Source organism: Lampris incognitus, chromosome 7 (assembly GCF_029633865.1).
Source record: "Lampris incognitus isolate fLamInc1 chromosome 7, fLamInc1.hap2, whole genome shotgun sequence".
In the NCBI taxonomy this organism is placed as follows: Eukaryota; Metazoa; Chordata; class Actinopteri; order Lampriformes; family Lampridae; genus Lampris; species Lampris incognitus.
In genome coordinates this window covers 51,699,257-51,719,705 of record NC_079217.1, presented here as the reverse complement: position 1 = coordinate 51,719,705, position 20,449 = coordinate 51,699,257, and the positions used below count along the sequence as shown (strand labels likewise).

At 43.9% G+C, this 20,449-nt stretch overlaps 1 protein-coding gene across 2 annotated transcripts in view; it reads right to left on the bottom strand.

Moving 5' to 3' along the window:
* Positions 1-20,449, bottom strand: part of gria4a (glutamate receptor, ionotropic, AMPA 4a) — a 298,568-nt gene that overhangs the window by 103,925 nt on the left and 174,194 nt on the right. For both annotated transcript variants that reach the window (XM_056283881.1, XM_056283882.1), the window contains exon 10: positions 12,036-12,146. In XM_056283881.1, the coding sequence (XP_056139856.1) occupies positions 12,036-12,146 (111 nt within the window). The remainder of the gene's footprint in view (positions 1-12,035; positions 12,147-20,449) is intronic.

The window sequence follows — 20,449 nt, the reverse complement described above, 5'->3', positions numbered from 1 at the left end:
TGGGATTTTCATGCACAACCATCTCTAGGGTTTACAGAGAATGGTCCGAAAAAGAGAAAATATCCAGTGAGCGGCAGTTCTGTGGGCGAAAATGCCTTGTTGATGCCAGAGGTCAGAGGAGAATGGCCAGACTGGTTCGAGCTGATAGAAAGGCAACAGTAACTCAAATAACCACTCATTACAACCGAGGTATGCAGAAGAGCATCTCTGAACACACAACACGTCGAACCTTGAGGCAGATGGGCTACAGCAGCAGAAGACCACACCGGGTGCCACTCCTGTCAGTTAAGAACAGGAAACTGAGGCTACAATTCGCACAGGCTCACCAAAATTGGACAATAGAAGATTGGAAAAACGTTGCCTGGTCTGATGAGTCTCGATTTCTGCTGCGACATTCGGATGGTAGGGTCAGAATTTGGCGTCAACAACATGAAAGCATGGAGCCATCCTGCCTTGTATCAATGGTTCAGGCTGGTGGTGGTGGTGTAATGGTGTGGGGGATATTTTCTTGGCACACTTTGGGCCCCTTAGTACCAATTGAGCATCGTGTCAACGCCACAGCCTACCTGAGTATTGTTGCTGACCATGTCCATCCCTTTATGACCACAGTGTTCCCATCTTCTGATGGCTACTTCCAGCAGGATAACGCGCCATGTCATAAAGCTCGAATCATCTCAGACTGGTTTCTTGAACATGACAATGAGTTCACTTTACTCAAATGGCCTCCACAGTCACCAGATCTCAATCCAATAGAGCACCTTTGGGATGTGGTGGACCGGGAGATTCGCATCATGGATGTGCAGCCGACAAATCTGCAGCAACTGCGTGATGCTATCATGTCAATATGGACCAAACTCTCTGAGGAATGTTTCCAGTACCTTGTTGAATCTATGCCACGAAGGATTAAGGCAGTTCTGAAGGCAAAAGGGGGTCCAACCCGGTACTAGCAAGGTGTACCTAATAAAGTGGCCAGTGAGTGTATACCAAGTCCAGTTGCACTTGAGTCAACTCCTTTGGGTAATGTGAAGGTGAATATTACTTTTTGATTTAACTGAGACCGAAATCTTTGGCAGATACAGGTTGCCAGGTCAAGCAATTCTTTCTATATTTGATGACATCAAGGATGATACTGAACCTGCCTACTGTGTTCTTGGTGCAAAGCCACATTTTATACTTTGCCACATGGATAACTGCAATCAGACACAAAACAAGGGCATATTTCACTCAGCTGCAAAACTTAAATGGCATGTTTGTGCTGTAATATCATTCACACAATATCTTTTGTGAATCAGACCTTGAGACAAGGCAGATAGCAGTTGCAAGTGCTGTGCAATTCATGGTGCCATCAGTGGCCACAATCCATTCTGTGTGAATTCACCCATGAGTGTACAGTGCATGGAGATGCAGAGATACAGCGATCCCAGTGATTTTTTTTTCTGTTTTAAAACAAAATGCAATTTCTTTTTACAGTGGAAAAATTAAAATAGATGTCTGAAATGTGCTTCACAGAGATGCGGAGCAAATGGTGTCTAAAAGGTTTATCCAGACACTCTTACATTGTCAAAGCTAAGGGATACTGGAAGAAACTAGCAAAGAGGATACGGATATTGGATGGATATTTTACCAGGAATTTTAATTATTTTTGTATAGCACACAAGACAAACCTGTTGAATGCATTACATGAATGAATGAGTGAATAAATAAATAAGCACTATATTTTCTGTACTCTGCTCAAGGGGCTGGGCATTTACCAAATAACTCCAAACAAGTTATAGATAAAATCCAGTAGCCAAATATGACAGAAAAGTGACAGACATCATTACACGGTTTATACAGAAAATATTACAGCTGTTTTTTTAAGAGGCCATTATTTAGTAGTGGATGTTTTAAATCTTGAGAGTGGCTGTTTTATGCCTTCCTGCTACCCCACATGGCTCCCATGGGGCTTGCACCTGACTTTATACAACACCAATAATGAGAGGAGAGACATGTACATGGGAGTGGCAAAAAAGAAAGAGGAGGGGAAAAAAGTGATGAAGAGTGTTCCTTTGGCAATGTATCCTGAGAGTAACGGTATCGGGCATACAGTTGGCAACAATAAAAGCGTAGAGGTGATTTATTGTCATCAAGGGAGAAGCCGGCTACATTTTAAAATGGAAAGCGGTAGGCATTCACACACGCGTGTGCACTCACACAAGCCAATGTGCAAGTGTGCGCAGTAACACAACGGCATGCTTGCACACACAGACAAAACATACACAGTCATACTCACCCATACACATGTACACTTAATCACACATCCAGGGTTACCCCCCCCCCCACCCCTGGAGGGAGAGTCCACACACACACACACACCCTTGTGTGCAGAGACATGCATGTACATACACGTATCCATATACACACACACACCTACACGCTCGCTATGCACCAACCCAAAGACTAGCAAAAGTGGGGACGTTTGACTGACAGCGTATCCATCAGAAGCAGCAAGTTATGTAAATATGCCGGGGGCTCCCCACACTGTAATCTCACTGAAAGCAAGCCCATTAAAATGCTATCAAACCCTTTTTAATCAAAGACTAATCTCATCTAAATAATCAAACAGGCTTTCACAATGTCTCCCCCTCTCGAGCTGTGAAAGGGCTTGTGAAGCTCAGCAGATGCAAAGGGAGTATGATAATATGCATTAGGAATTGTTCTTCAGTCAGAAAATTGACTCGTATTGAAAGAAAGGACAGTTTGATTCAAAGGACCTTTTAGCTTAACAAGCTACAAAAAAAGGGTTGAATAAAACAAAATAACGGCAATAAACATTGGGATTGCATTAGTAGAACTGACTTAGTTTTAAGAAATTGAATTCAATTAAAAGCAAGCGTAATTCAAAAGCAGGCGGTAATGGGATAACGATGCACAAAGTCAGTGATGTCTTACTAGGTACATTACTGTACAAGCAACCACAGCATCACCTTCATGCAAATGAAGACAAACGAGGAGATATATACTAAATTTGCACAATACCGGCTAAAGCCAAACCAAAAAAGATCACATGAAAATATAATGGGACTCATGATTTTTCATGCAATTCTTAATTAGGACATCAGAACAAGATTTACCAAAACAAATTACTGTCATTAAACGGCCACATTAGACGAATGTGTCCTTGATTTGTACAGAACATCTTAAGTGAACATGTAATTTCCAGAGGCGACAAATCAAGACACGATTTGATGCGAGAGAGACGACCAGGAACACTTTTATCATCACTGTCGTCTTCTGAAGGCAGGAAAAGATGGACTGAAAGTTCATCGTGCTCATTGTCAGAGCATAGAGAAACACATTTCTCCCAAAATCTCATTACCAGGGACATTAGCAAGCCCCGGGGTGCCCGTTGGATTGACTCAACATGAATCACAGTGTTAATGAACAGCAAAACAAAGCCAGGAAAATTCCCTCTTAATAGAACAACACTGCCGTTAAGACTGCTCTCGCAGGGACAAACACGACATGAAATGAAGTGGGCTGAAAAACAAATGTTCACTTTATAAAAAGGGCACCAATCTCCTCCAAAAGATGTTGATATGTGGCATATATTCATTCTTGCCATATATATTTTCGTTGTGTTTTTCCGTGACGATCATAATTTATGTAGGGAATTCAGGGGGCAGCCGGGTCTCCTGCACCACGGGCGACTACGTTAACCAGTCGACTAAAGGGTGCGACCCGTCAGCCAACCGGCTAGTGAGTCTACTCACTCATGATGGCTGTTGCAGCTAGGAAAGCGCTATAAAAAATACTTGATTGATTGATTGATTGATTGATTGATGATCATTACACTACCCCCCCCCCGGAAGCATGTACCCACGCTTCAGCATACCAGCTGCCTCACGCCTCTGCGCGCACGCGCTTCCGATGGCCTCGCGGTCTCACCATCCCACTTCTGACGCCAGTGTAGCGAACTCAGGGGGCGGCCGGGAGGCGAACCTGAGTCGCGTTTGCAGATCTCTTTTAGACCCATATAATGAATACATTTATAAAGATCCTCACAAACCACAGCTGTAACAGAAGGCACATTTGTTAACGGAGATAAAAACGTAGTGGAACGCTCAACTGCTGTCAAAGATGCTTCTTGTGTATGGACAAAAAACATTTGCAAAATTTCTTTAACCTTGTTAGTGTAGACTGGCAAGTGTGACTGCTGTGGCAAGAAATGTACTTCTGTCCTGTCCTACCTGTCCTACCTGTCCTGCTTGTCGACATTTGTAACACATTTGAATCAGCAATCCTTGCTTTTTATTTATTTATTTTTACCCCCCCCCTTTTCTCCCTAATTGTACTTGGCCAATTACCCAACTCTTCCGAGCTGTCCCGGTCACTGCTCCACCCCCTCTGCTGATCCAGGGAGGGCTGTAGACTACCACATGCCTCCTCTGATACATGTGGAGTCACCAGCCGCTTGTTTTCACCTGACAGTGAGGAGTTTCACCAGGGGGACGTAGCGCGTGGGAGGAACACGCTATTCCCCCCAGTTCCCCCGAACGGGCACCCCGACTGACCAGAGGAGGCGCTAGTGCAGCGACCAGGACACACACACCACATCCGGCTCCCCACCCCACAGACACGGCCAACTGTGTCCGTAGGGACGCCTGACCAAGCCAGAGATAACACAGGGACTCGATCCAGCGATCCCCGTGTTGGTAGGCAATGGAATAGACCGCTACGCCACCCAGACGCCCGCAACAATCCTTTCTGATATGAAACCATGGGTGGACCGTGTTGCTGAAACGTACAAGTATAAATAGATAATAGATAATCTGTGCTAAACGACAGGATGCCCCCTTCTGGCTTATCATATTAGAAGGTCAACTGTTTGAAACCAGAATAGCAGTTTTGTTTTCTGTTTAACCAACACACACATACACACACACAAACACACACGCACACACTCGTGGGAGCGCTGCCATTAGTGGCATTGCTTCTCTTTTAAGCCTCCTTAAGGTTTGTTATCGCTATGCCCCAGACTCTTTTGTCGCAGTGTGTACGTGGCAGCACTGAGCCTTTGTGTGTGTGTGTGTGTGTGTGTATACTGTAAATGTGTGTGACTCCTGTGAATGTTAGTAAGGCTATTTCCAGCTGGCAAGAAAGTGTCACATTGGTCTGTTGCTTGATGTGGCGTCATGAGCCACATGAGGACATGGCAATAAATATGGAGAGGAAAAAGGGAGGACAGCAGGGTGAGAAAAGAGGGAAGTGCAAGAGTGGCGGGAGATATGCAGAGGGACGAAGACAGAGGCAGGAAGGCAGACAGAGAGATATGAGAGCGGTGGGAGATTTGCAGAAAGGCAGGAGATGGGAGCGGAGTGAGGAAATGAAAAAGAGAGAAAGGGAGGGTAGGGGAATGAAAGGGAGGGAGGTACGGTGGGGACTGTTGAAGTTCTGTGAAGACCCGAGGTAAAGAGAAAATATACGTGAATAAGGGGAAGGGAAGGCATGGCAGAAAATAGTTTACAATACCAATATAGCTGGAAGGGAAAACGCCAGAAAAGAGGACAGACACAAAGAGGGAGGGAGAGAGAGAAAGTGAGAATAAGGGACGGAGAGACATAAAGAGCAGGAAGGGGTGGAAGCAAGAGGGAGAAAAGCTTTGTAGAAGCAAATGGTTGAAGCTGATAAGACATGAAAAGCTTCACACTAGTGCCAAAAAAGGCAAGGCAGGACTTGCTTTATAAGTCACTTAGCCGAAAAAGGCAGACACCCAGCGTGCAGGTCATTCAACAATGCAGTGAGCCAGCCAGCAAACCAGTCATTCAGGCAAAATGCAGTTAGTCGGCCAGCCAGCAAGGTAAATATTTAGTGAGTTAGCCAGGCTGCGAAGACAATGGTTTAGAGGGCTGAAAAAGCTCAACAAAACTTGTTCAAAATCTGGATAGTAGTCATCTTGAGAGTCAGCCAACTGACCAGTTAGTCAGCCATTCAGCCAGCCTAGTACCCAAATACTCTGCCTACCGCGTTACACCAGAGGTGTGTTGCTTAACATCGGCCCTTAGGGGGAAGCCACCTAAAGGAGCTTCTCTGGTTTACCAGACAATCGCCGTATTTAAGGGCCTTCATCCCTCTCCAGTGCACATTTCTTGTAATGTTTTGGTTGGCTGAACAAGTCTTTTGCACCTCATTTGTTGCAGTAATAGTAGGAAAAGTGAGAGCGCTTAAGACAATTTGTGACCAAGAAGATAAGCATTTGAAAGGTTGGAAATAAAGAGGTGATGCACATGAGAAAATATGCTACAAGTTCGCATCTCCTAATGATCTCATTCAGACACTGTCTTGTCCATCCATCCGTTATCCAAGCCGCTTAACCAAATTCGGGCTGCGGGATGCTGGAGCCTATCCCAGCAGTCATTGGGCGGCAGGTGGCGAGACACCCTGGACAGATCGCTAGTCCATCACAGGGCCGAAACCCACGCAGACAGGGGGAGAACATGCAAAGTCCACACAGAGGTCGACCTGGGATGACCCCCAATGTTGGACTACCCCGGGGTTCCAACCCAGGACCCTCTTCTTGTGAGGCGACTGCACTAACCACTGCACTGTATACTGTCTTGTATATTTGCAAATCTTCTCTGTGACTTCAAATGTATTGATTATTGATTGATTAATTTACTAATGTGTGAACCTTTCTTGTGAAAGTAAATTCTGTTATGCAAGTTCTCTTTGATACTGAAACACCTTCTTGCATGCATATCTTTACACGTGCTAATCAGTCGTTAGAAAAGGGTTTTCAGCAAAAGAAATACGAATGAATGAATGTCTTTTTGCATGCTCAATAATCCACGTCAGAAACTCACAGAGTGTTGAATCAGTTACTCTGGACACAATGTTTATTGAGAGAAAAGTAGCAGTGGCGATTCCGTATGTGGCGGGGGTTTCAGAACAGCTGAGACGCGTATTTTCAAAACACCATGTCTCAGTTACTGTCAAACCCTAAAACACGCTGCGCCAGAAATTGGTCCACCCCAAGGATCGGGTCCCCCGGCACAAACAGAGCAATATAGTGTACGCTGTGAAGTGCCGGGAGGATTGCCGTGACTTGTACATCAGGGAAACTAAACAGACACTGGCCAAGAGGATGACACAACACAGAGAGCTAACACGTCAGACCAGGACTCCGTAGTCTACACCATCTACAGGCCAGTGGCCACTATTTCAAGGAGGAGGATGTGGACCGGTGGTTTGCATGGTGAGTCAAAGATGCCATCTATGTGAAGAGGAAATGGGGAACGACCATCCCTGAACCCGGGGGCTAAGAGTACATCTGTCACCATCTTACAATGATGTGATTGCAACTATTCCCCAATCCTCTGTGAATAGTACACTTGGCCGCTGTAACTCTAGTTAATGGTCACAGTAATTTGCATATGAAACCGACCGTTGGTTTCAGTCGTTATGCCGCTGTGTTGTTTATAAGGGTGGGGATACCTGCAGTCAGTTGAGACCGAAGAGGTCATTTAGATGAGTAATGAAACATGTCTCTCAATAAACGTTGTGTCCTGATGAACTGATTCAACTTTCTGCGACAAATGAATGAAATGAAGAAATAATTATTAATCCATCCATTATCCAAACCGCCTATCCTTACTCATGGTCGCGGGGATGTTGGAGCCTATCCCAGTAGTCATTGAGCGGCAGGCGGGGAGACACCTTATACAGGCCGCCAGTCCATCACAGGGCCAATACACACACACACACATTCACACCTAGGGACAATTTAGTACAGCCGATTCACCTGACCTGCATGTCTTTGGCCTGTGGGAGGAAATCGGAGCACCCGGAGGAAACCCACGCAGACATGGGCAGAACATGCAAACTCCACACAGAGGACGACCCCCAAGGTTGGACTACCCAACCTTTTGCATTAGGGTTTGCAATGTGACTATTCCACAGGTGTTGATATTGTTCAGCCCAACAGCTTCCCCTGTTCTCCTCACTCGGCATTTCTGATCTATCAACATGACTTTCAGGCCAGCAGGGCAGTCTCGTTCCGGCAACATGCTTCATGTTGAAGTGCCCTACAACATGACAAAAGAATGCCCCCCTGTTTGTTAACTCAGTGTAAGTGTCGAGGATGAAAACGACAATGCAAAAGTCATAAAATGCCACAATGTGACTATCAAATTTTCAAACAGTTGTTCAGCAATGTGGAGACAAACACACACAAACAGGCATTCATCGCCTCTTGCAGACTGACAGTCAAACAGCACAATGAAGCATACGCATGGAAACAAACCCAAATGCTGTCTCGGTGGACTGCACTGATTAACCCAAATTAATGGACAACGCACAACGTGTGTTACTGTATTACTGTTTTACTGTGTGTTACTGTGTGAGCTAAAGTGTGTGTGTGAGTGGGTGATATTCAGTATTGCCGCTAGGTACGTGTCTATGTGGTGTGTGTGTTGTGTTTGCAAGTTAATGTGGTGTGTGAGTGTCTGTCTATGTGATGTGTGTATGTCTATGTGGTGTGTGTGTGGTGTGTGTGCGTGTGTGTGGGCGTATATATCAGTGTGCGTTAGTCAGTCACACTGTGAGAGTGTCAGTGTGCCAGTGTGCATGTGACAGTGACGCTGAGGTGTGTCAGTGTAGTGACAGTGTGTTTGTGATGAGTGGGTAAGTTACAGTGAGTGTCTGTCTGTATGGTGTGTGTATGTCAGGTTGTGTGAGCTAAATTTGTCGTTTTGTATGTGTGTCTGTGTGTGTGTGTGTGGGGGGGGTATGTGCGTGCCTGTATGACTGACCTCTATTTAAGCACTTTTCCCTCGAGCCACATCCATTTTAATTCATATGAGTTAAGAATGTATGAATGAATAACAGGAGGAACAAGAAAGAGTCGGGTATGTCAGGTAAAAAATACACTCTAATTCTCTTGGACATCATGACAAATACGTTCTTATGACCGGGTTGTGTAGACTCGGTAATTTGTCCTTAATTTCTTGCTGCATTCCTGGATCTTGTGCTTCGTTAGTCAGGTGGCTGGCTACAGTACATCTGGTATTAGGGTAAAACACCAGTGGCGATACAAAAACTAATCAGGAATCAGGAACACTTTGTCATTTCATTTCATGCACTTGTGTACATGAAACGAAACGACATATTATTTCCCCCAGTCCACAGCAGTGCAACACAAAGACAAAAACACAAAGCCAAACTACAACAACACATATATCCAAACCACAAAAAAACTACAACAACATATACGTATATCCAACATAATCATAAATGAATAAATGAATAAATTCACTGTTCAAGACAGCGAACGCCAGGATGGCTGTCGGACCTGCCGGTCTGCATGAGCTAGCAGTTAGCTTAGCAGCTCCAGTCAGGGCCGTGGTCCCTGGGCCCACCGGACGTGGCAGACCAGGCTGTTCCAACCGATCCAACGCCAGCTCTCCCAGCCGGATAATTAGATTAAAAAAAGAAACAAATAAAAAAAAACAAAAGAAAAAACGTCCATATGGAAAAAGTGACAAACTGAACCTCGATGCAAGGGACAATTTCATTTCCGACTTCACAAATCTTCTTGATGGTCTCTTGTTTCGTACAAAATTCCCCTCGAGTTCCAGACCTCGAAAAAAACGAATCTTCAGTCTTTCTCTCATTGTAGAGTACGACTTCAGAAATCTCCTCAGTGAAAACAAACAAACAAACAAAAATAACTGACTTAGAGAATACATCAAAAGGCCAAGGGAGAGCGATAAGGGTTGTAAAAGACCGCTCTACTGAAAAAGCTTGTCCGCCCGTGTGCTTATCATTTTTCCCTCTCGGTCCAGAAAGAGGCGCAAAAAAGAGGAAAAAAAAGTCGACTCATCGAGGCTGATTGGCCTCCAGGTGCTCGGGGAAGGCAGCGATAACTCACTGGCCCTCAATGTTGGAGAAGGGAACATGTCTGCATTAGTGAACTGGCGGGTGGGCTGTCTAATGACCAGGTGTGGCTGAGTGCCGCATCCTGTCGGTAGCGGAAAACAAGGGGAAGGAGGGGTCGGAGAAGGGGGCAAGGGCCCCCTCTCTATCGCTCTGTGTTTCTTACTGAGAAGAAGACAGCGACACATTGAACAAGGCATCCCAGCAGGCTCATGGTCTCACCTGTCAATTCCTCTCTCTCAAACCCTCTCGCTCCTTCCTTTGCTTCACTCCATGGTAGACTCTCTCCAAGCCAAACCATACAAACAACAAAGCAAACAAGCAAAAACGAGGCTCGGAGACAGTGGAGGCTCGGAGACAGTTGTCAGCGTCCATACCGTCCAGGGTGTTTGTGGCCGGTCTGTTGTTCCGTCTGTGAGATGACACATTAATGTCGCGGTAGAGGCTGCAAAGAGGAGGAGGTGGCTGAGCTAACGTTAGCCAAGGTCCACTGGGGCCAGCATCCGCAGAGAAAGGCCAGAAGAAAGAAAGAACGAAAGAAAGAAAAAGAAAGGGAAGAGGTGTATGTGGGAGAGATGAAAGAGGGGAAGGTGGAGGATATCAATGGGGATGAGGGTGGAGGAGAGGAAGTAAGGTCGATAAAAAAAAAGATAGAGAATGAGATGGAGAATGGGGAGAGCGAAGGAGAGAAGGAGAAGGAGAGAAATTGATTGTGTTGGAGGAAGATGCAGTGGAGGACAAAAATGGTATGCAAGAGAAAAGAAAGGGACAGCCATCGACAGACATACAGTAACCAATACCACATTTCTGTCTTGCTCACCTTTCTGTTACAACCATACTTGATTAATGACACTAAAACAAAAGACAACTGCAACATGAGGAAACGACTGCAGAAAAGTACAATCAAAATGTGACTTCTTCGCAGTGTCATGACTTAACTAACCTTTACTTTGAATATGCTTAAATGCTAGTATTTCTGGGCCATGCCTGATTTGTTTTGCAGTTCCACCGCATTTTGAAAAATGTGTGGTTCTTGCTTCGTGTGGACCTTCTCTGTGTATACATAATCTGGCCACTAGGGGCACTCTAGCCTTTCTCCGTACTGCACACAATCACAGTTCACTACTTCTTCAGAGGATGATGCATCACCCTTTCCCCTTCAGGAGCTCTCCAGTCTCTCACCATTCACAGTGTACGCATTGTCTTGCAAAATATTACGCATAATATTGTCATAGTTAGGAAAGAAAGAAATTTGGCAAAGCGCAAAACCGATATCAAATGGCTCAGACTCAAGTATCTGTGGCTTGTTTTAGCTCTAGTTTGAAATTACTCCTCTGCATCAATTTGCATGCCCAATTGAATAAGATAGATAATTTTTTGGGGGATAGGGACCGCTACCATTAAAAATGTCTGCAAATGGGTACTATTAAAGCAAATGAAAGCCATGGATATATACAGGTCCACTGATGGCCCTCGTTATGCTCACTGATAGAACAAGGAGGGAAAATCAAGCTGACGGTAAGCCAGTGTCTGTGTGAAAGCCATAGACAAAAGGTGTGATGAAGTTACTCCTCTGGAATGTTATTTTTATTTTTTTATCTTGTTAATAGGTCATTAGTGTAATTCCCCCAGGTGGACCGATGTCACTCCCTCCAGGCTGTGCTTTTCAGATATCCTATTTAGTCCATAAAGCTCACCTTAAACACCTCTCTCTCTCTCTCTCTCTCTCTCTCTCTCTCTCTCTCTCTCTCTCTCTCTCTCTCTCTCTCTCTCTCTCTCTCTCTCTCTCTCTCTCTCTATGTGAACCCTGTAATTGCAGCCATTTCTGTTCTTTTCTCTGCCTCAAGTTAGAAAAAAAACCTCAAAAATACCAATAATGCCAATAATGGGTTGGTTTCACTTTGATCATTTTTCCATTTCCAAATCAATACATGATATTTGCTCACTGTTTACCGAGCGGTGTGAAATAGCCTCTAATAAACAGTGACAGATGGGAACTGGACCATCAAGTGAGAGGATGGTGAAATCATATTTGGGGGCGGTAAAGCAGATTCGGTGCTAAAGGGCAGCCTCACCCTGAATCCCACCTAAAATAAGAAGAACGAAGTCAGAGGGTACATTACCATGATGGTCGTCACAACCACTGTACGGTTCTCCATTGCTGAACTGTCATTGGACAGAGAATTTTCATTCTGGACCAATACCAGTTTGTCAATGTCATTCCAGTAGCCAATCTAAGAGACACAGAGAGAGAGAGAGGGAGAGAGAGAGAGAGAGGGGAATTGATTTTGAATTTTAAACAGCTTTTTATTTAAATCAAATTGTCAACTTACAAATAAGTACTTAACATACATATCTAACATACTCAAAAATTCAACAACAGCTCCAAAACAGAAAACAACAAACAGAAAACAGACCTGCCTTCTATAAGACCCCTTTTAACTGAGCTCTGCAGCAAAAATCAGCTCATCCTCTGTGGTTGAACACAGCAACCCTCTATAATACCAGATGGTAGTGAATATGTCTAGATCCTTTATTGCGCCGTAATAATTAAAATCTACCCTTATCCTGGCCTTGACCATCCTGGTAAAAAAAAGTTCAACATCAGTCTACAGATTTTTCAATTCTTTTTTTCCGGCTAACATAAATCATCATTTTTACCTGTCTTACAATGAAATACAAGAGTTGGCTCTTGTATTTCATTGTTATATATATATATACATATTTTAAATGTTGACTATATTTAAAACTTTCTCTCTGGGTACAATAGGGGCAGTTGTCATTCACATTATGGTTTAACACAAATAAAAGCACCGACAGCCACTATTCCATGCAAGACCCTCCACTGCAGAGCAAAAGCTTTTTTCATTAATGGTGGTTTGTATAAAACCCTCCACATTGGCTTCACATTCTCTCCCAAGCCCAGCAAGGCCCTCCAGGGTGTATCAGTCTGACCACTCAGTTTTTCTTTATTCAGTATTTTAACCATCATATTATACGTGGCCTTACCTTTAAGTTCATTCAGAACTCAGTTAAAATAATTTACCAAATCTAAAAGTGGACTCGCACAATTTTTTTGATCAGGAATAATTTTTAAAACAGGAAATGAATCTTCAATATCGGGATGAACAAAAACATTGCCGTATAATGTTAAAAGTTCACATTCTTTTTCTGTGAGCAGACCATTCCAATTACACAGCAGCCGACTAATGAGGCATGTAGAGCTCACTCCCAGGTGAGATGCTAGGGCAGCAGCACTGTCAATGTTGGGCTCAGCCAGCTCCACCACCTGAACCAATGTGATGACCTTTGCTTGGCAGAACAGTTTGGACACAGTGGGCCCTATGTCACAGGCCATGCCCATACGCCCACCATACATCACTGGTTCGTTTAAAAGCCAGCTCAGAGTCAGAAGAGCCCATTCTCTCCTTCTTGAACATATTCCATACTCTTATGAGCCCAGGATAAAAACCAGGTAATCCATTGAGGTTTGAGTTCTTAAGATCCATTAAAAATATAGGCAAGTTTATTCCGAGTTAAAAAAAAAGTTGAATTATTGTACAGGCTACTGGTCTCCACACTAAGTCTCTAGGCCCAGTGAGCAATCTCTGAATGAACTGTAGTTCATTCAGAGATTGCTCCGTTCCGTCCATTCCGTCTTCCATTCAATTCCATTATCTAGGGTGCTATGTGTTTCTTGCATGGGCAAAACGTCTATTTTCTTAAAATCAACCAGTTTAAACACAGCAGCTATTTTAATACCATCTCTTACTCCATTTAGATTTAACGTGCCTAATTTTATATTACACATAAGGAGAATGGAGCTATGCCAAGACCAGACCTACATTAACCAAAAAGACAAGAATAAAAAACTTGTCTTAAAGGAGTTGCATTTTTACTTTCAGTACAAGTTTTGTTTTTTCAGTCTGAAGATTTCCTACTCAGTAAATCTGTTTTCCTCCGAATCACCTGTGTCTTTCATAAAACATTTATCTGAGTCAAAAAAAAGAAGAAAAAGCTGCAAGACTGGAAAGAAATGTTCCACCTTCACTGCCCTCAAACCTTTGGTAGCCTGTAAAAACTTGCTGATCTTCAGGAATGCATAGCTTCCTTCTGTGCCCACCTTGCATCTGTGTGTGGCGTGGAACTTAATTCACAGTCACCTCCCTCCCTCTGTGTTCTTCTCAGGTAAAGAGGAGGGTAGTTTTGGGTTTTTTTGATACCCTCTGCTTTTGAATTGTTCTGGCTACCCTCTGTGGGTTTCCTTTTATATAGACATTTTCGCCATTTCATCATCGACCAGCATATCTTCCTCTTCCTCCAATACAGACTCTGTCACTCTAATAGCAGTCTGCCCTATTTGCTGTTTGAGACCACTATTTATATCTCGCCCAGCCAATTTGCTACGCTCCTTTTTCCTGACTTTTCATTTTTTTAAATTGTACTCTGTTCATCCCCCCTGCCTGCTCATCCTGGCCCCAATTTCTCCAACCTGCTCAAATTCTGTTACCTTCTCATTCTGATCACCTTTTTTGACCTGCTCATCCTGCATGCACACCGCCCTCTCCAACCTGCCCAGTCTGTCCGTGTTCCTTATCTTTTCCAGCCTCTGTCACTTTCTGTCTATCAGCCTGATCATTTTCTCCTGTCCATCGCTCCCCTGCCTCCTATTTGCCCTGTGCCGACCCAGCTCATGGCGGCATTGGGGGATGGCGGCAGCCCTTGAGGACCAGACCTTCCATCACTCCTATTGGGACAAGACTTTATTAAATGCCCCTCTGACGCACAACCAAAACATTTCACCATACCAGATGTTATAAAAAAACAAACAATGTAATCAAACTCGTCCATTCTGAATTCAAGCGCTAGATCCTCCGCATTATCTTTCAGAATCATAAAAACGTGTCTCCTATGAGACACTACGTGTTGCAAGACAGGAGACTTGCAACCGGAAGTGACCATTTTTATCAGGGACACTAGCTGGCTGTGTCTTGCAGGCTCCTTCTCAAAAGCTGCATTTCTGACTCTTGGCTGGATTAACCAGTGGCAGAATACGGGTAAACGTGTCCTTCATCACGACACCACTTTCCACAACCTGGCTGACTTTATCGACACTGTTAAGAAAAATAACAACAGCACCGTTCATCCTGGACGCATATCGTATGCGCCCTTAACCCACATGTCCCCCCACCACCAAGCAGCACTCCTGCACCACCGTGCACCTGACCAGCTTAATTTCATGCCGGCGTGTCAAATTGTCGAAACCCATTCCTCCGCCTCCCACAGCGGACACACTGCCCCACTGGTCTGGTAGCACTGCTACCAAACTAAAGAAAACAACTCCACTCAATATTACCACCGAAAACCTAACTGAAGACAACGGAAAACAAAATCAGATGAAAATGACGAGACAGACAGGAAAAAACTCAAGTTTTAGAAACTCCCTCACACCAAGGCAACACGCTGCTACTCCGTCCACTCATTCGCACTTTCGCTCAGAGAGGGCGAGAGAGACAGAGCCCGATCAATAGAGAAAAGGATTAAGATGACAGGACACGAGAGATTAAGACAAATAGCGAGGAGAAAAAGATGGAAAGAAGAGAGAAAGTAATGAAGTGGGAGGGAGACAGAATAAGAAATATAGTGAGAGAATGAGTTTGACAGAAGTAGTTCACTCACAGATTTCCCATTGGAACTGCGGAGGATATTGAAAGATATTGCGTTGAAACCAGAAACGTACATCAAACATTCACTGCTGTCCAAGGAACACTTGGGAAGCTGTGTTATGATGTTATCATTTAAAATATTATCATTATTAGGCGATATGCGAGGATTCTTTTTTAATCAACAGGGCACATATGATAGTGTTCAATCTATGGTGATGACAGTGTCAGTCTATAATCCTGTAGCACGTTTAGTGAAACTGAGGGAAAACTGGATTGCTTTCCTAATTCCTTCAAAATTCCTTCATAATTGAATAGCCAATAATGGACACACACACACACACACACACACACACACACACACACACACACACACACACACACACACACACACACACACACACAAGTGCTGTCAAAATTAAGATTAATTTTTGCGATTAATTTGACATAATGCATTAAAAAACTTAATGCAATTAACACAGCTGTATTTTGTCTACTTCCTGTAGTGGCTGTGCGAGGCTGTTTCACAGGCATATCACCAGTAAGTGCCCATTTGGTCAGTGCGACATTACCTTGTGGTGACGTTCTTGTGACATCACTGCAACTCTTAAGCAAATGTTGCCATTTGGTCTCATGGATGACGTTGCTGTGATGTCACCGCGTTGACAGCTATCCTTTTCCCCTACTCTGCTCCTCACTGGACTGTGCATAACCTTCATCTACGCTTTCTCACAGCAGTGGGGTTTATTTATTCCAAGCCCTCATCTCCTTATAGAGAATATTAGATAATCTAGTGCTATGCTGTGCCATTGGGGCACATATGGGGTTATGATGCGCCAATATGAACACGTAATGTACGTCGTGAATTCACGACACTTTATAAATTTAATTGGCACTTGAACATCGAACACATTTTTTTGTTGTTATAGTGGAAGTAGACAACGTTTTTGCTTTAACAAGTCATTATGAAGTAAATATTGATTGCACAGTTAATAGCTATAGAATAATGACACCATCGGCGTTTAGATTGGTTCTCTACTAGCCTCGCTTTCACTATGCAATTCTGTCAGCCACCAGGCATGATTTTTCCTGGCAAAATGGCTTACAGCACAGGAAATGCGTCAACCACCCAGTAGCGGGCTAGGCAATGACAGACGGTGGAACAAGCGAAGTCACTGTGAAAACTCTACCTGGCTAAAGCAAACTACCCCAGTTGACAGAGGAGGAAAAGAATGCAAAGAGGGGCAGTTAGAAGATGAGATAAAACAAGAGTGACCCATGGATGGGCATTCACTCAATGGAGAGAGCTCTGAAACTCCAAGAGTCCCAGACCTCTCAAAGACCTCTAAGTGGGTTCCAATCTGACTTATAGTTGGCATTATTTCTACTGTATGAGTAATTAGTAACCCAGACAATGAGGATGCACAAGCCAGTGCATTCTTAGTGCCAGTTCCAAGCCTGGATAAATGGGGAGGGTTGCGTCAGGAAGGGCATCCGGCGTAAAATATTTGCCAAATCAAATATACGGATCATAAATCAGATTTCCATACGGATCGGTCGAGGCCTGGATTACCAACGACCACCACTGGTACTGTTGGCCAGCAGGGTGCCAGTGGAAACTATGCTACTGTTGGGCAAAGGAGAGGGGGAAGGCATGTCCAGACGCAGATGGAGTGGAGTAAGGGTAGGGGTGTGGAGGTGAGAGTCAGAACTTTGAATGTTGGCACTTTGACTGGTAAAGGGAGAGAGCTGGCTGATATGATGGAAAGAAGAAAGGTAAATATACTGTGTGTGCAAGAGATCAGGTGGAAGGGGAGTAAGGCCAGGGGCATCGGAGGTGGGTTCAAACTCTTCTACCATAACGCAGATGGGAGAAGAAATGGGGTAGGGGTAATTCTGAAAGAAGAGCATGTCAAGAGTGTACTGGAGGTGAAGCGAGTGTCGGACAGAGTGATGAGTATGAGGCTAGAAATCAAAAGTGTATTGATGAATGTTATCAGGGCATATGCCCCGCAAGTTGGGTGTGAGATGGAAGAGAAAGAAGAATTCTGGAGTAGGTTGGATGAGGTGGATGAAGTGGTGTATCCAAGGAGAGAGAGTGGTGATTGGCGTGGACTTCAATGGGTATGTTGGTGAAGGAAACAGAGGTAATGAGGAGATGATGGGTAGGTATGGTGTCTAGGAGAGAAAAGTGGAAGGACAGATGGTGGTGGATTTTGTGAAAAGGATGGAAATGGCTGTGGTGAATATGTATTTCAGGAAGAGATCAGTAATTAGTAACAACCTAATACTACCAGATGTTTTACTCTGCCTTCATCGTAGCACTGAGATCGGTGTTTCTAGTTTGAATTGGGATTATTATGGTTATTTCTTGTTTTGGACAGTAGCCAGGCTGCCAGCGGTTAGCCATGTTGCTAATGCTACCACTAGCTAGTTATCACTGTCTCCGTTGCAGTTTCTTTCATTTCTTAGTGTCCGTTATAGACTAAATGAATGAATAAACTCACTTTTTCTCCTAATGTTTTCTTCCACTCCCCCCTCCACTCCAGTGTCATCTCCTGCAGTAGTTACTTGTTTGTGTGAAGCAATAACATTACTCAAACTATGTTATTACCATGCAATGCACATCATTGCAATTGCCAATAATTCCAAAATTCATTATAATATTACGAAAATTTCACTTTACTTCTTCAGTGAACATGCTTCTTCACGGAAATGTGTAAACACATGCATGTGTGTCCTGTGTTGTGGGGAGTTGCTAGGCTCTGAGGAAAACAAAAATCGATTGTGTTTGAGACAGTGGATTGCCTATGCAACAGCGGCGCAAACAATAATACCACTTGGAAATGTGGGGCGGGGGGGTTGAAAAGTTGTCTACTTCCACTTTATTTATCATTTATATAACTGCACACAAAATATTATTGTCTTCTAAGCTGATTTCTAATTCTAATAGCCTTGATGGTTTTGAAATTCAACTGGCACTTTAACATATAGGCCTGGGTTTTGTTGTTATTTCTGTTAGTGCATATAAGAAATATGCCCTTCAAGCTGACAGTCAATTTTGATGACCTTGATGATTTTATTGGAAATCTGTAGTTCACGGGAGAGAATCTGTGTTCAAAGTTAAAAAGATGCTATTAAACAGTCATATTTGAATTTATACTTCTTTTGTGTTGTTTCTACATTAACGCCGTGATTTTACATTTAAATATACATTACTAAAAGCTTTAGTCTTAAGAAGAAAAAAAGTGATTAATCCTGATTAATCACAGCAAATTGAGCGATTAATTAGTTTTGGGGGGTTTTTTTCAATCAAAAGACAGCCCTGGGGGTGTCCAGGTAGCATGGTGGGCTATTCCATTGCCGACCACGGGGATCACCAGATTGAATCCCCATGTTACCTCCGGCTTGGTCGGGCGTCCCTACAGACACATTTGGCCCTGTCTGCGGGTGGGAAGCCGGTTTGGGTTCCATTTCTGCGTGGGTACAATATCAACTTGGGGTCCTTCAACTACATATGACGTCAGAGATTATGTTGCTAACTAGCGTTGTTTAACACTAGCTTTATAGTTATTTAGTTGTGTGTTTTTTTACAATCCATACTGACATAGAGTTGGTTAGTAAAGATGCGAGGGCCGAAGGCCCAAGCTGCGTCTAAAGAGTGAGGCCGCAGGCTCAGGACAGGGGTCCTGGACGAGTGAATGCGTGCAAGGGCTGAAGGCCCGAGCGGCGTCTAACGTCAATCTACTGTTTCCCGCTGTTCCTAACCTCAACTAGCCCCTACCCAATGATAATGTGTGAAATAGTGATGTCATCTGTAGTCGCAGGACCCCGAGCACATCCAGTAGGGCGAGTAGCTCAAGTACCGACATCGGATGTGGGTATGTGTCCTGGTCGCTGCACTAGTGTCTTCTCTGGTTGGTCGGGATGCCTGTTCAGGGGGAAGGGGGAACTGGGGGGAATAGCATGAACCTCTCACAGGCTACGTCCTCCTGGTGAAACACCTCACTATCAGGTGAAAAGAAGCGGTTGGCGACTATCGGAGAAGACCTGGTAATCCGCAGCCATCCCTGGATTGGCAGAGGGGGTGAAGCAGCGACCAGGACGGCTCGGAAGAGTGGGGTAATTGGCCGGATACAATTTGGGAGAAAAGGGGGGGGGGGTCCAAAAAAAAAAAGACAGCCTTGATCGGTGCAGTGGTGGGCAGATTAAACAAAAACGGTACTCAAGTAAAAGTATAGTTACTTTATAATGATATTTTCTCATATAGAAGTACAAGTACTCATAAAAATAACTACTTGAGTAAGAGTAAAAAAAGTATCTCGTAAAAAACTACTCAAATAGTGAGTAACTTCATTAGATGCAATTTATTACGTTAATGTGAAAGTGCAAAACAGTTAACAAATGAGTCCTTCAAAAAGAAAGAAAGAGTAGTTGACCAGGTCCTCATTGACAATGCAAGACATACAGTGATTTTCTCAGTAACCCCACCATTCTGTAACATTATAAAAGGTACAAACACAGAATGGAGGGGCATTGTTGTTCTGCCATTAAGCCGGTGTTACACTGTATTTGGTGACCCATCAGATTCTGTAATCTGCCCTGATATTCTTACCCTCTTCAGCAGTCCATCGAAACGATGATGACTGATGAAGTTTAAGCTCGGCAAGCACACCTGTGGGCCATCAGGTCTGCATTAGAGCAACAATATCGATGAATGTTTTTGAGTTGGTCTGTTGTGTCTTGTATGGTGGGCCTCATCATAGGATTGTCTCTTTTGTTCAACAGCTGTTATCGACTGTCTTATGGTAGAGTGCCATCTCTGTCTGTCCAGGGCAACTGACTCCCAGCTGGAGTCATCTATGCTGCAGATC